At 44.1% G+C, this 13,499-nt stretch overlaps 1 protein-coding gene across 6 annotated transcripts in view; it reads left to right on the forward strand.

Annotated features, from left to right (window-relative positions):
- The window catches only part of CP (ceruloplasmin), a 34,780-nt gene that overhangs the window by 20,106 nt on the left and 1,175 nt on the right, over positions 1-13,499 (forward strand). For all 6 annotated transcript variants that reach the window (XR_014511860.1, XM_083442633.1, XM_083442632.1 and 3 more), the window contains 11 exons: positions 938-1,078; positions 1,214-1,425; positions 3,014-3,164; positions 4,526-4,738; positions 6,013-6,220; positions 7,826-7,965; positions 8,697-8,825; positions 9,926-10,032; positions 10,867-11,086; positions 11,402-11,541; positions 12,829-12,992. Coding sequence is in view for 5 of the 6 variants with exons in the window: in XM_083442633.1 (XP_083298759.1) it covers positions 938-1,078; positions 1,214-1,425; positions 3,014-3,164; positions 4,526-4,738; positions 6,013-6,220; positions 7,826-7,965; positions 8,697-8,825; positions 9,926-10,032; positions 10,867-11,086; positions 11,402-11,541; positions 12,829-12,992 (1,825 nt within the window). In the remaining variant the exon portion in view is untranslated. The remainder of the gene's footprint in view (positions 1-937; positions 1,079-1,213; positions 1,426-3,013; positions 3,165-4,525; positions 4,739-6,012; positions 6,221-7,825; positions 7,966-8,696; positions 8,826-9,925; positions 10,033-10,866; positions 11,087-11,401; positions 11,542-12,828; positions 12,993-13,499) is intronic.

The raw sequence follows: 13,499 nt of genomic DNA on the forward strand, positions 1-13,499 counted from the left end.
CTTGGCCGAGTGGAGTTCCAACAGCTACAAAGTCAGGAAGCATGGGAGATAGGCAGAAAAAAGACAGTGACACAACATTTGACACACTCTCTGAGCTTTCCCTTCGAAGAGCAGGGTGGGCGCCTTCATTCATGTGGTTGAGGTATGAAGACTCAAAACTGGGGACTCAGCTACATTAGTAAAGAAACAACAAATTGTATGTATTTTAAACATGTAACACCAGATGGTGCCAGAGAGCAGGAATTGTTTAAAATGACATTTCCCACAGGATTTCCCCCCCCCCTTTAAAAAAAAAAAAAATCTAAGTTCTGAGTTATCTATAGTGTTTTTTCACTCTGGGAAAGCAAGTAGGCTGGGCATGTGGAGTCTGTTCACACCAGTACAGTCACTTCTGCATTTTTGGTGATGGCGGTAGAGACGATAGGGCTGACTCATGGTCAGGTTTATCCCTCCACGCCTCCCCTGAGGACAGTAGATCTATGTTGTCAGAGAGCGCTGCCAGGGGCAGCACATTGACTGGCTGGGATACCCCATCCAATGACATTGAGGCAGGCCATTTTCCTGACAACCCATTTGGCCCTTCTCCCGGGTCTAGGTCACCACCTCCCCATCTGCTGGACCTCTCCCTGGGGCCAAAGTCCTCCACCCGGTCCTGTTGATCACCTCCCACTCCATTGGGCTCCTCCCATGGGTCAGATTCCTGCAGTTCCTTGACCTTCCCATCTGACCACTCCCACCAAGATGTTTCCATGGGGGGTCATGAGAGCAGCTTGCCAGCTGACGCTTGGGACCCTCCCTAAGCCACATCTCCATACAAGCTTTGTACCACACCTTATTCAAGTGCTTTTGCTGAGAGGCAAGTGTGTTTGAGCTGCAACCGTGATTAAGATATAATAGTTTTAATTTGTGTTGTTGGGTTTGTGTGATTTTTAACTAGGACCTGTCATGAGGGCAGAAGTTGGTGAGACCATCCAGGTGACGTTTCTTAACAGGGCAACACACCCTTTCAGCATTCAGCCGCATGGGCTGAGCTACAACAAAGACAATGAGGGTGCCTTCTACAACACCATCTCTGGAGGTGAATATTTATCTTAAGGGAATGATGTGAATCTTGCGTTGCATCCATTGGACGAGGTAAACCAACTTTCTTAACATGCTTCCCATGATACAACTACTTAGGGGCATTTCTTTATTGATGATGAACTTAATGTAGGACCTGCAAGCCCATCCTCGCATGTGAATCCTGGAGAAAATTTCACTTATGAGTGGGAGGTTCCTGAATCCGTGGGTCCTACTCCGGACGATCCAGATTGCCTTACTTGGATTTATTATTCAGCATCGGATTCAATCAAGGACAGCAGCTCTGGCCTAGTGGGCCCATTCTTGGTGTGCAGGAAAGGATCACTGCTTCCTTCAGGGAAACAGGTAATGTAGGAATAATTGAAATCCTCCTCTTTGTATCGCCTACCTTTTTGGTGCCAGCCGCACATTTGGGATTTTGAGAAACTCTGGTGAGTGTTGGTCACAAAATGGCTGCTTCAGGGGCATAGCATAATGGCTGCCACATCTTAAATACAAAATGTGTGGACATACCTCTCCCCACCCCAACGGCACCTACATCAGCCACCACCATCCACGCTCACAGATAGAAGTGCTTCTGTTCTGAACAGAGGAGCAGAAGAGAGGATAGGTGTCAAATTCTGGCATCGTATGAGGTGTGGTCATTTTTAAGGGGATGTGTTCAATGTAGTAGAGACTGGAAAAAGGAGGTGAGCAAGGATTTATTGATTTTTGAGAAGATACTTACTGAGATTTTTCTTGGCAGCCATACTGGGGGCACACTGGTTCCTGTGGGCACCACGTTGACTGATTGCCTTTGCCATAGTTGTCAACTTTTCCCTTTTCTTGCGAGGAATCCTACTCGGAATAAGGGAATTTCCCTTAAAAAAAGGGAAACGTTGACAGCTATGGCTATGACAGCTATGGCCTGACAGCTATCCTCCAGAAAACCTTTTTTTTTTTAATGCTAAGTTGGAGCAAACATCAGGGGTGCCAACTTAGATAAAATATTGGGGGCTCCCAGATAAGCCCCCTCCCCAATAGATCACAAGATGTGACACACGCACACCATTTGAATGACAATGCCCATCAACTTAGGGGCGTCTGCCTCCTCAAATACAGTGGTACCTCGCAAGACGAATGCCTCGGAAGACGAAAAACTTGCAAGACGAAAGAGTTTTTCGTTTTCTGAGTTGCTTCGCAAGACGGATTTCCCTATGGGCTTGCTTCGCAAGATGTAACGTCTTGCGCCTTTTTTTTAAAACCGCCAATGCATTCCTACGGGAAACCGTCAATACGCAGTGGTGCTTCGCAAGATGAAAAAACTTGTAGAATGAAAAAACTCGCAGAACGAATTAATTTCGTCTTGCGAGGCATCACTGTATTTTATTGGGGGGGCCAAAGGGACCTCAGCCCCTAGGAGTTGGCTACTTTACATCGAAGACTCGATTGATGTTTGCTCCAGTTCAGCGGTAAACAGTGAGTTTTCCTGAGGGAAGGCGGCAAGCAGAGGTGTGGGTGAGCCCTGACTTTCTAATCTCCAGCAGCATAGGAAGTCATTTGCTGGGTGATTTGAAAAAAAGCACCCCAGAACCTGAAAGGCGTTTGAAAGGATGTTGGATAAGGAGCTGCACATTGTTTTACAGATACAGTGGTACCTCGGGTTACAGACGCTTCAGGTTACTTACTCCGCTAACCCAGAAATAGTACCTTGGTTAAGAACTTTGCTTCAGGATGAGGACAGAAATCGTGCTCTGGTGGCACGGTGGCAGCAGGAGGCACCATTAGCTAAAGTGGTGCTTCAGGTTAAGAACAGTTTCAGGTTAAGAACAGACCTCTGGAATGAATTAAGTTCTTAACCCGAGGTACCACTGTAGCTAGCCCCAGCCAGTTTAATAGTGTTTTCCCACATGTGTCTCCACCCCCACACTTTTACACTGGCTCTTTTCCACAGAAAAATGTAGACAAGGAGTTTTTCCTCCTCGCCACAGTATTCGATGAGAATCTGAGCTGGTATCTGGATGACAATATTGCGCTATCTGGAGGAAATCCTACGCAGATTAATAAGGAGGATGAAGATTTCCAGGAATCCAACAAGATGCATTGTAAGTTTATTGTTTTGTTTTGTTTATTGAACTGATGATGCCAAATTCTTTACCCCATCTCCCCCACCCCAATCACCTCCCCAAACAAACACTTATTCAGAGAAGGTCTCTGGGGAAGGTCTTTCACCCTGGCTCAGATGGGCAGGGGCGGCCTGTCCCATTTTGCCGCCTGAGGCGAAATGGTAAAGTGCCGTCTTCCCCAGCTGCTGCCACTGCCCACCTCGCTAACTGGGGTTGTACAGCTTCCAGGTTCTGGCAGTGCCCCCTCCCCCCATGAGATGTGGCAATGGCTTCCAGTTTCTGGCAAGATCCCGCCAGAACTCAGAAGCCAAAGCTGCGGCCCAGCCCTACATCTGGGGTTCAGCCCATAGAACGTAAGCAATTGGAACTTACATAGGTTCAAGCCCCCAAAATGGGCATTCTGGGAGCATGCCCAGAACAAGGAGAGACCTATTCAAAACTTCCTTATGCTCAGTCACATGATACAGCCACCAGGAACTTAACCAGCAAAAGTGTGGGGTCAAATTCCTCCTGAAAGGAGCTTAGTTAGAATTTCTATAGTTAGAATTGCTCTGTGTTTCTCAGCAAGTAATGGGGAATGAGATTGCAGTCTATCATTCTCTCATTCCTTGGGCAATAGGAGAAATAGTTTCGGAGACTTGGGTGCTTTCAATCAAGAAGCCACTGTTCCATGAAATAATTATTCATTCAGCACATAAACTATGGCACACACTCCCACAGGAAGCAGTGATGGTCACAAACTTGGATGGCTTTAACAGAGAATTAGGCAGATTCACAGAGGAGAGAGCTATCAGTGAATACTAGCCATGATGGCTGCAGTCAGAGGAAGCCACACTTCTGAATATTAGTTGCTGGAAACCCCAGGAAGGAAGAATGCTATTGTGGTCGGATCCTGCTTATGGGTTTCCTGTGGCCACTGTGGAATAATGATGCTGGACCAGATGGGCAATTGACCTGATCCAACTGGCTTTCCTTACTTTGTTAGATTCATTTATTCCAGTGAGTTTGAGTAGGACTTAGCTGAATCCAATCCTAAGATTCTACAATTCACTCCTGTGTGACTTGGAGCAGAATCCAGATAAGACAGCAAATATGCATGTTTAATTAGATGTAAGCCCTATTAGCAGGGTGAAATTTATGTCTGAATAAAGATACATAGGATTGGACTACATGTGTTATTAAATATTTCAAATAGATGGAAGATGATGGCTTGTTTAATTTGCAAAAACTGTAAGCACATAATATGCATCTTTCCTTTTTGCTATTGAACTATATTATGTTAGTTGTGGGATTTTGAACCTGAATGTGTTTAAACATCAATTTGCACCTTTCTCTTGCAGCCTTAAATGGATACATGTATGGAAGCCAGGAAGGCCTTGAGATGTGTAGTGGAGACACCGTTTCGTGGCATTTGATTGGCTTGGGTTCAGAGGTTGACATTCATGGAATACATTTTTCAGGAAATACCTTTTTGACTAAAGGAGGAAGAAAGGATACAGCTAATCTCTTTCCACATAGCTCTCTCACAGCTCTTATGAAGCTTGACTCAGAAGGTGAATGACGACAATTGTACTTACTAATTTTAAACCATCCATTTGGTTATATGAACTTCTCAGTTTACAGTCTCTGGACCAGCAAATTATTTCTAAAAGGGGGAAACAGAGTCGCCATCTCTCCTTAGTCCTGTACTTAGTTTGAAGAAAACTTAATTATGGAACTCTCACCCCAATGAAATTTCTGTGGCAGAGTTGAGCCACAGCGAGGTTAGATATCAATGGAAAATTATACCAGTAACTGCTAGCTGATTATGCAAAACTCTGCCTCCATCCGACAATGTTCTGTAGTTGGCTCTACCCCTGCACCACCATTTTGTGACTGGCGGGCCTTGGTAATTTTCAGCCTTCTCAAGCCGGCCATATGTGTAAAAAGCTTGGGAAACCCCTGCTCTAGCTCAAGTCTAGGAGGTGGTCTAGTGTGCACTCCTGCTGGAAATGCTAAGAATTAGTGGAGTTGGTTTTTCTCTCTTGTATCCTTCTCTTGAGAACCTTCAATTGCATAATGAGTAAATAGTATTCTGGTCCTTCTCTTTTCTGTTGCGTGTGACCCATGGGTAAGCAAACTAAGGCCTGGGGGTCAGATCCGGCCCAATCGTCTTCTAAATCCAGCCCACGAGTGGTCTGGGAATCAGTCTGCTTTTACATGAGTGGAATGTGTCCTTTTATTTAAAATGCATCTCTGGGTTATTTGTGGGGCATAGGAATTCGTTCATTTCCCCCCAAAAAATATAATCCGGCCCCCCACAAGGTCTGAGGGACAGTGGACCGGCCCCCTGCTGAAAAAGTTTGCTGACCCCTTCAGTTGCCCCTTTGCTTGGGACAAAAAGATAGCTGGTTTATTTTTATTTATTTTTTAAAATTGTACTTGTCTCTGAATCCTCAATGTGTTACATTGAAAAATATTCCACTTGACCTGCTTCTTCATCTTGACCAATTTATATATTACACATCTCTGCAGCTCTGCAGCACTTGAAGAAGTGAACTGACACCCACTTCAGGAAAGCTGATACCATAATAAGTGTTTTAGTCTTTAACACGCCACAATGCCCTTTGTTGCTTTTGCTGCAAGAGACTATAGTTTGCTAAGGGTGTTAGGGACTGTTGCTCTGAAGGGTTTCCAGGATCCTTTGCTTTTTCAAATGCTTGATGTGTACGTAGCCTAACGAGGCTCCTCCATTATTTTAGTTCCTGCAATGCAGGCCAGGCCATCATATTTCCTAGGTGTGCTTGGTTTGGATTCATTTGTTTGCTTCCTCTCTTTGTTTCTCCAGGGGTATTTGAAGTGGCCTGCATGACTACAGATCATTTCACAGGGGGTATGAGACAAACCTATGAAGTGAGGAAGTGTGCTTCATCACCAGAGGATAATGAGGTATATACCCATGAAAAGACCTATTACATTGCAGCAGTAGAAATAGAATGGGACTATTCCCCCAGCAGGACCTGGGAGCAGGAGAGGCATCACTTCCATAATGAAAGGTAAGGCCAGATCAAACAATAAATTCCTAGAAAAGCATATCTGAGATTGCTCACTTTTCCTTTCCATCCTTTTGTAGCAGACATGGATCCCAAGTGGTTGGACTAGGCTCGGTGAGACCCAAGTCAAAATCCTCACCAGCCTAGTCACCAGCTATTAGCCTAACCTACCTCACAAATTTGTTGTGAGAATAAAATGTGCAAGGATGGGGCAGGGGACCACATAGCTATCCTTAAGCTCTTTGGAGGAATGGTGGGAAAAATAAAACAATACTTCTCTGGCATATTTAAATGTAAAATGCAATGAATGCATGGCAAACAATAATTAGGTGGTGTCTAGTATCACTAGTGGTGACACTAGAGCGCAAGGAAATGCTGTTTACCTTCCCACCGCAGTGGTACCTATTTATCTACTTGTGTTCCTGATTCTACTATGAATTATGCATTTCATGTAGCAGATTTCATAGGGAGCATTTTTTCCCTGCTTCCGGCTTCCCTGTGTGGATTATTTTATGAATGCACAAGGGATGAGTTTCTTTTTTATGTAGAGTGCAAAAAATATTTAGGACTGGCACATCTCCATATCATCTCCGAGGACAGGCAAACCTTTTGATTAACACAAAGCCACATTCGCAGAGTGTAGTAAAGGGCACTGTTGACTCCAGACCTAGGGTCTTACAATACCAAAGCGCTTAAGATGCAACAGGATTTTAAGTTTACCTTTATTCCTCTATTTAAGTTTCCACCCACTGTTTTGCTGATAAGGTCTGCCATTCTGTAAAGCAGCCTTCTCCAACTGGATACAACTCAGATACGTGACCAGTAGTTCCGAAATGGTTGGAGTTGTAAGATCTGCTAAACCTGGCAAGGCATGCAATGACTCATGCAACACAACCCTTGCTTTTAAGCACGGGGCTGCAAGCACTTATCTCTACCAGTCTCTGGTTAAACTCTCATCACAGGCAGGTGGATTGTTGCTCCAGAATAGCTATGGACTTTTCCAACATGACTTACTGAGATAGTGTGGCTGTAATTTAACAGGTCAGGTAGGCCTGCTGGAGGCCAAGAGCGGGACCTCTCAGGTAGACAGGGCCTTTGGAAAGTCAGACGTGGAGCACCTCTTCCCTGTGTTTGCTCCCTCCTGAGCTTCAGTCTTGTTTGCAGGCATAGTGGAAAGTTGTCCCAGCCCACTTTCCAGCAGTGGATGGGGCCAACCCCCAAAGTAGATGGGGCAAGACTTTCCTAACCATAACATGGAGATGTCAACCAGCCATAAGCAGAATGGCGTCTCATTAGTTCCTTCCTTTAACTCAAGAGTGGGGAATCTTAGGCCCAGTGACCAAAGGTGCCTTTCGAAGCCTGTCTATCTAGTACTCAGGAATTTGCACTCTCCTTTAGCATTTTTGCCTGACTGAAATTTGTCCTTGAACTCTGATAATGCCTTTTGCCTACCTGGTTGGAAGATGGAAGATGGATGGTCTATGTGTTTGTGTAAAACACATTTTCACATTTGCAGTTACATAAATGATACCTGGAGTTTTTGACCAGTGCCTCTTAACTTTATTGGTTCTCATATTCAAATGTATCCTTCACTTTTCCCCCCTTCAGCCCAGGGAATTCATTCTTAAATAAAAATGATACGTTCATTGGGTCAAAATACAAGAAGGTTGTTTATCGAGAATATACTGACAAATCATTCAGCACCGCCAAAGAAAGGAAGGAAGAAAAAGAGCACCTGGGAATTCTAGGTACTGGCTTTATAAATTGAAAGAACAGCTATTGAACGTTATATTGGCGTGAACTGAATTTTGCTGTGTGGGTCTCAAGTAAGGATGAAAGGAGGCAGCAGCTTCTGTATGTCACAATTAGCACTTTTTTTGATGTGCTACATCTGCAGGGCTACAGGTTTCTCACCACTGCATTAAACTGTGGGTTAGCATTATGCTTGAACCAGATCAATGTCTTGTAGATAAAGTTTAAGACTTAACACTGGATTTATCGTATTTTTCGCTCTATAAGACGCATCAGCCCATAAGACGCACCTAGTTTTTGGAGGAGGAAAACAAGAAAAAAAAATATATTCTGAATCTCAAAAGCCAGAACAACAAGAGGGATCACTGCACAGTGAAAGCAGCGATCCCTCTGGCTGTTCTGGCTTCTGGGATAGCTGTGCAGTCTGCATTCGCTCCATAAGATGCACACACATTTCCCCTTACTTTTTAGGAGGGAAAAAGTGAGTCTTATAGAGCAAAAAATACGGTAATCCAGAGAAAATTAAACCCGCTTACATATAATTAAAGTCAATTGAATTTAAGTACACTGTTAAGTGCTTAAGAGCCCTAGCAATTTAATTTGAGCCTTAAGCGCCTGTAGGTTTCCTTTGCACTGATTAGTCTTTGCAGTTTTGTTTTCCAAAGCACTTTGGAATTTCCTTTAATGCTGTGTCCTAGAGAACATATTTGTTTTTAATCTCTCCAAGGTCCACTACTTGTTGCAAATGTTGGGGATAAAATCACAATTATGTTTAAAAACATGGCCTCCAGACCTTACTCTATTCATGCACAAGGAGTGAAAACTGACTTTGCGGACGCAGCCGAAACCAGTTCAGGTAATAGTCTCATTATTTCTCTCACTTTTTAAAATCTTGTTTTCCTTGCCTCAAGGTCTGTAGAATGGGGATAATAATAACAAAAGGACAAAAGAAGCAGAGAATGTGGAGCTGGTGAAAATTCACAAGGGCTTAATTCCTCCTGTTCAGTTTTTTGCAAAAACGTCTGGAAGATGATATGATTTAGTGTTGGTGAATCTGAAGGGGAAGGGTGTGCAACCACCAAGAATGCCTATCTTGTATCATAGGACACATCATAGGACACATAGGACACAATCCTAACCCTAGGCCACCAGTGGTAGGGATTGACCTTTACCCTAAGCCACCAGTGCAGGCAGTTCTGCGTCCACAGCCCAACTGTTCACACCAGCCAGGGCAGAAGGTGGAGAGCAGAAAAAATATCCCTGTGCTGCACCAGTTTTCAGGCTACTGCACTACATAGGCCTAGAGGAGGCGCATTCTTGTCACATGGTGGGAACAGAGTCAGCACAGGATCCAGTCCTGCCCATGAAATGCTGCTTTTCGGGACTTTCTGCCTGTCACCTGCCAGCAGGGATGCCATCAGTAGTAGCTTCCACCCACTTGCGATTTGGATGGGTGCATTGGGGTGCTCCTCGCTGTCAGGGCTTCCCTGCCAATGTGGGCAGAGGGGCAGCTTCACTAGATGCCCATGTGTTTTAGTGTTATGAGAGAGTGAGAAAAAAGTTTCCTCTATTCCCCCTTCTCCACCCCCATCGTTCTGCCCGGACACTGAGGTCCAGCGCCGAGGGCCTTCTGGCAGTTCCCTCACTGCGAGAAGCCAAGTTACAGGGAACCAGGCAGAGGGCCTTCTGGGTAGTGGCACCCGCCCTGTGGAACACCCTCTCACCAGATGTCAAAGAGAAGAACAACTACCAGACTTTTAGAAGACATCTGAAGGCAGCCCTGTTTAGGGAAGCTTTTAATGTTTAACAGACTATTGTATTTAATATTTTGTTGGAAGCCGCCCAGAGTGGCTGGGGAAACCCAGCCAGATGGGTGGGGTATAAATAATAAATTATTATTATTATTACTCCATGCTATGCATGATTTTATCAATTTTAAATATCTGTTTCATGCAGGTGCAGTCAGAGAGTATGTCTGGAAAATACCAAAGAGATCTGGTCCTGCTGAAGGGGATTCCGACTGTATCCCTTGGGCATATTACTCAGCTGTGGATAAAGTTAAGGTGTGTTTTTAATGGCAGTTACCAAATCCGTTCCCTTACCTGGGCACAGAACACTTCACCACCAGACCTCCTACATTGGCTTCATTCCTTACTAAACAACGAGTCATCTGACTTTGTTGAAATCTTGATAGAGACAATGGGATTGGCCCCATGTAATCTGGGTGTAGTGTGGTGTAGTGGTTAAGAGCGGTAGACTCGTAATCTGGTGAACCGGGTTCGTGTCTCCGCTCCTCCACATGCAGCTGCTGGGTGACCGTGGGCTAGTCACACTGTTCTGACGTCTCTCAGCCTCACTCACCCCACAGAGTGTTTGTTGTGACTAATATATAGCAACATAGGCCAGAAAAATACAGAGTTATGGTGGTGGAGCTACCATTTCTGAAGCCTTGCCAGGCCCGCGCCAACCAGGGTTAGAAAGTTGTGGGGCAGATTCCCCTCTGTGTGGTGTAGTGGTTAAGAGCGGTAGTCTCGTAATCTGGGGAACCGGGTTCGTGTCTCCACTCCTCCACATGCAGAAATACCACTTTCTCTTTCTCCATTGCTGCGTCTGTCAATTCCTGGACACAATTTGAGTGGGCCACAGGTACTTTAAAAATCCTTGCAACAGTGGCAGCAGAGCTTTCCATTGCTGCAAGTAGGAGGCCTCTAGAAGGAGACTTCCAGAGGTCTCCTTCTGTGAAGGGCATCTGCAGGATCCAGCAGCCCCTTAGCCAGAAGCTTAGACTTAATCCCAAGCACTCGATATGGGCCAATATTTCGTCAGATGCTATTTCCCCATCTCCATTATTTTAGTAATGGCGATAGGTAATTATATCCCTTTCTTTTGGCTTTCAGGACCTCTACAGTGGATTAATTGGGACACTGCTAGTCTGTCGCAGGGAGCATATACAATTACTTTCCACATCTGCACAGCCGATACAATTTAATGTTCTTTTTTTGGTGTTTGACGAAAACCTGTCTTGGTACCTGGATGAAAATATCAACACTTACGCTGTCAACCCAGAAGGTGTGAACAAAGAAGACGAGGAGTTTATCGAAAGCAATAAGATGCACGGTACGTTTCTATGGTGATGGGATATTTCCAACAGCCACAATTGCCAGTCATTAATCAGACATTCTGTGTTCATTACATTTGCCACATACATGCCAAACAGTATGGCATAGGGTTGTATTGCAGCTCTTGGGTCCTTTTCTCTTTTGGAAGCTGGGCTCCAAACATCCTGCTCACTTTGTTTCCTTCACAGTTGGCCTCCTGTAATTCAGTAGGCAGAGTGCATTTGAGGACCGGCCCTACCATTGGCTTCACTATATTGAAATTCACGTTCCATCAAAGAGTTTTTGCATTCATGATAAACTTCTCTTTCCTTAGCCATTAACGGAAAGGTGTTTGGAAACTTGCATGGCCTTACAATGCACGTTGGAGATAAAGTCAGCTGGTACTTAATGGGGATGGGGAACGAAGTGGATATGCACACAGCACACTTCCACGGCCACAGCTTCGACTATAAGGTAAGATGATTGGTTCCTGCCTTTAATTTTAAACTTAGTGTTGGAGGAATGATAATGCGTTTTTTGGAGAATGCTCTTAGTCAACTGAATATACAAACCTGCTTTATGCTCAACTGTCCCAATGTTTTCTATTCTGACCGGCACAGCTTTCAGCTGACAATACTGCCTGCCATCTTCTACCTGATGTAATGTTATTGGTGGCAAACAACAAGGGCGCCTTGGTGGTTTGTTTGGGAATAGGGTTTGGGCAGATCCACAGCAGGCATTTAAAGCACATGACTTCCCCAAAAGAATTCTGGAAACTGTAGTTCATTAAGAATGCTTGAAATTGAAGCTCTGCGAGGGGGAAACTATAATTTTCAGGATTTTTTTGCAGGGGAAGTTTTAAATGTGCACTTTGTGATTACAATAAGTTACTTTAACATCCTATCTGTCTCCAAGCTGGCAGGTCTGGAAAGAATTACAGACCAGCAATTTCTATCCTAATTCAATGGAAAGGCAACTCTTTAAGAAAGCAAGGATACGAAAAGGGCTACAGTACCCAGCTCCACTGCCCAGTGTCCTAACAGCTACCCCACTGCCACAACCCACCCTGTTTTTTCAGATTTTGGTTTTAACTGGTGGTAGTAGCAGGACCGGATTGGGCGAAGTTGCCATTTCTAATACATAAAATGAGGGATGGGCAAATCTGTTGTTTTTTGTTTCTCTCCGTTCCCATTGTTAAGTTTAGTTCTTCACATTTAGACATCAATATTTTGAAATGGCTGGGGTAACCCAGTCAGATGGTTGGGGTATAAATAGTAAAATTATAATAAAATTTGCATTTAGTGTAAATTTCTCCTTTTTGTATGCAATGTTGCCTAATATACACATTTTTACAAAACAATTCCCCATAATATAATGCATTTTTGCTTGTTATTTTCACCAGTATATGCATTTTAATGCACACTTTACCCTAATATACACATATTTGCACACATTACTTGGGTAAAGAACTGCATTGCAAAATTCAGAGAAGTGCAAATTTAAAAGAGTTATAAGCTGAAACCAATTTCTCCCTCATGCAATAAAGGGGAAGTAGGCATAGATGGCTCTTACTTATTTTTTAAAAAATTAAGTTGCCTGCATTTTTCTTCCAATTGTTTAAGTTTCCAGCACAAATACATTCAAAGTTCTGCCACAATATTCTTAACTCATTTTATGTCTTCCAATTAATTACTTCAAAGATGCTGCAAAAATGTTTACTGATGTAAGGTGGTTGTTTTTTTTGTGTGCTTGCCCTAAAAGAACACCAGAACCTACCGGGCCGATGTCTTTGATCTGTTTCCTGGGACTTTTCAAACTGTTGAAATGTTGCCCAAGTATCCTGGGACTTGGTTATTGCACTGTCATGTGACCGACCACATCCATGCTGGCATGGAGACCACCTACACTGTGCTCCCAGAAGAAAGGTAAGCAGTCACCAAATGTGTTCGAGGAAATAGGTTGCACTTGCAAGGCCTACCACTAACTGGGGGGAGATTTAAGAAATGGGAAGGAGGCTGAAGGGGTGTGCAAAATAGAATTTGGGAAGGGGCTCTTCTGAAGACCTCAGGGCAAAACAGAAGTTCACCTGACACCATCATAACCCGTCAAAACTTAGCCCATGAAGGGTGGGGAAATGAAATCATCAGCCTAGAAAGATTCCACATCCCTGAGCTACAGCAATCTTGTACTGCTCCCCACATCAGAAGAGCTAACTGATGTTATCTGCTGCCAGCTGCACAATTGAGGCTGACTCAGTGGCAGCTAAGAACACTGGGTAAGTAAGGCAGGATAGATCATGATAGATGGAGCCAAGGATAACAATAGGCAAACTAAGAATATCAACCTACAGCAGACGAAGCTTAAGATCTGCTCCCTGCCCATTAACAGCGACCACATATACCCAACTGTTGCATTCTTCAAGTGGCCTTGCT

The sequence above is a fragment of the Podarcis tiliguerta genome (assembly GCF_965153285.1).
Source record: "Podarcis tiliguerta genome assembly, chromosome: 5".
Lineage (NCBI taxonomy): Eukaryota > Metazoa > Chordata > Lepidosauria > Squamata > Lacertidae > Podarcis > Podarcis tiliguerta.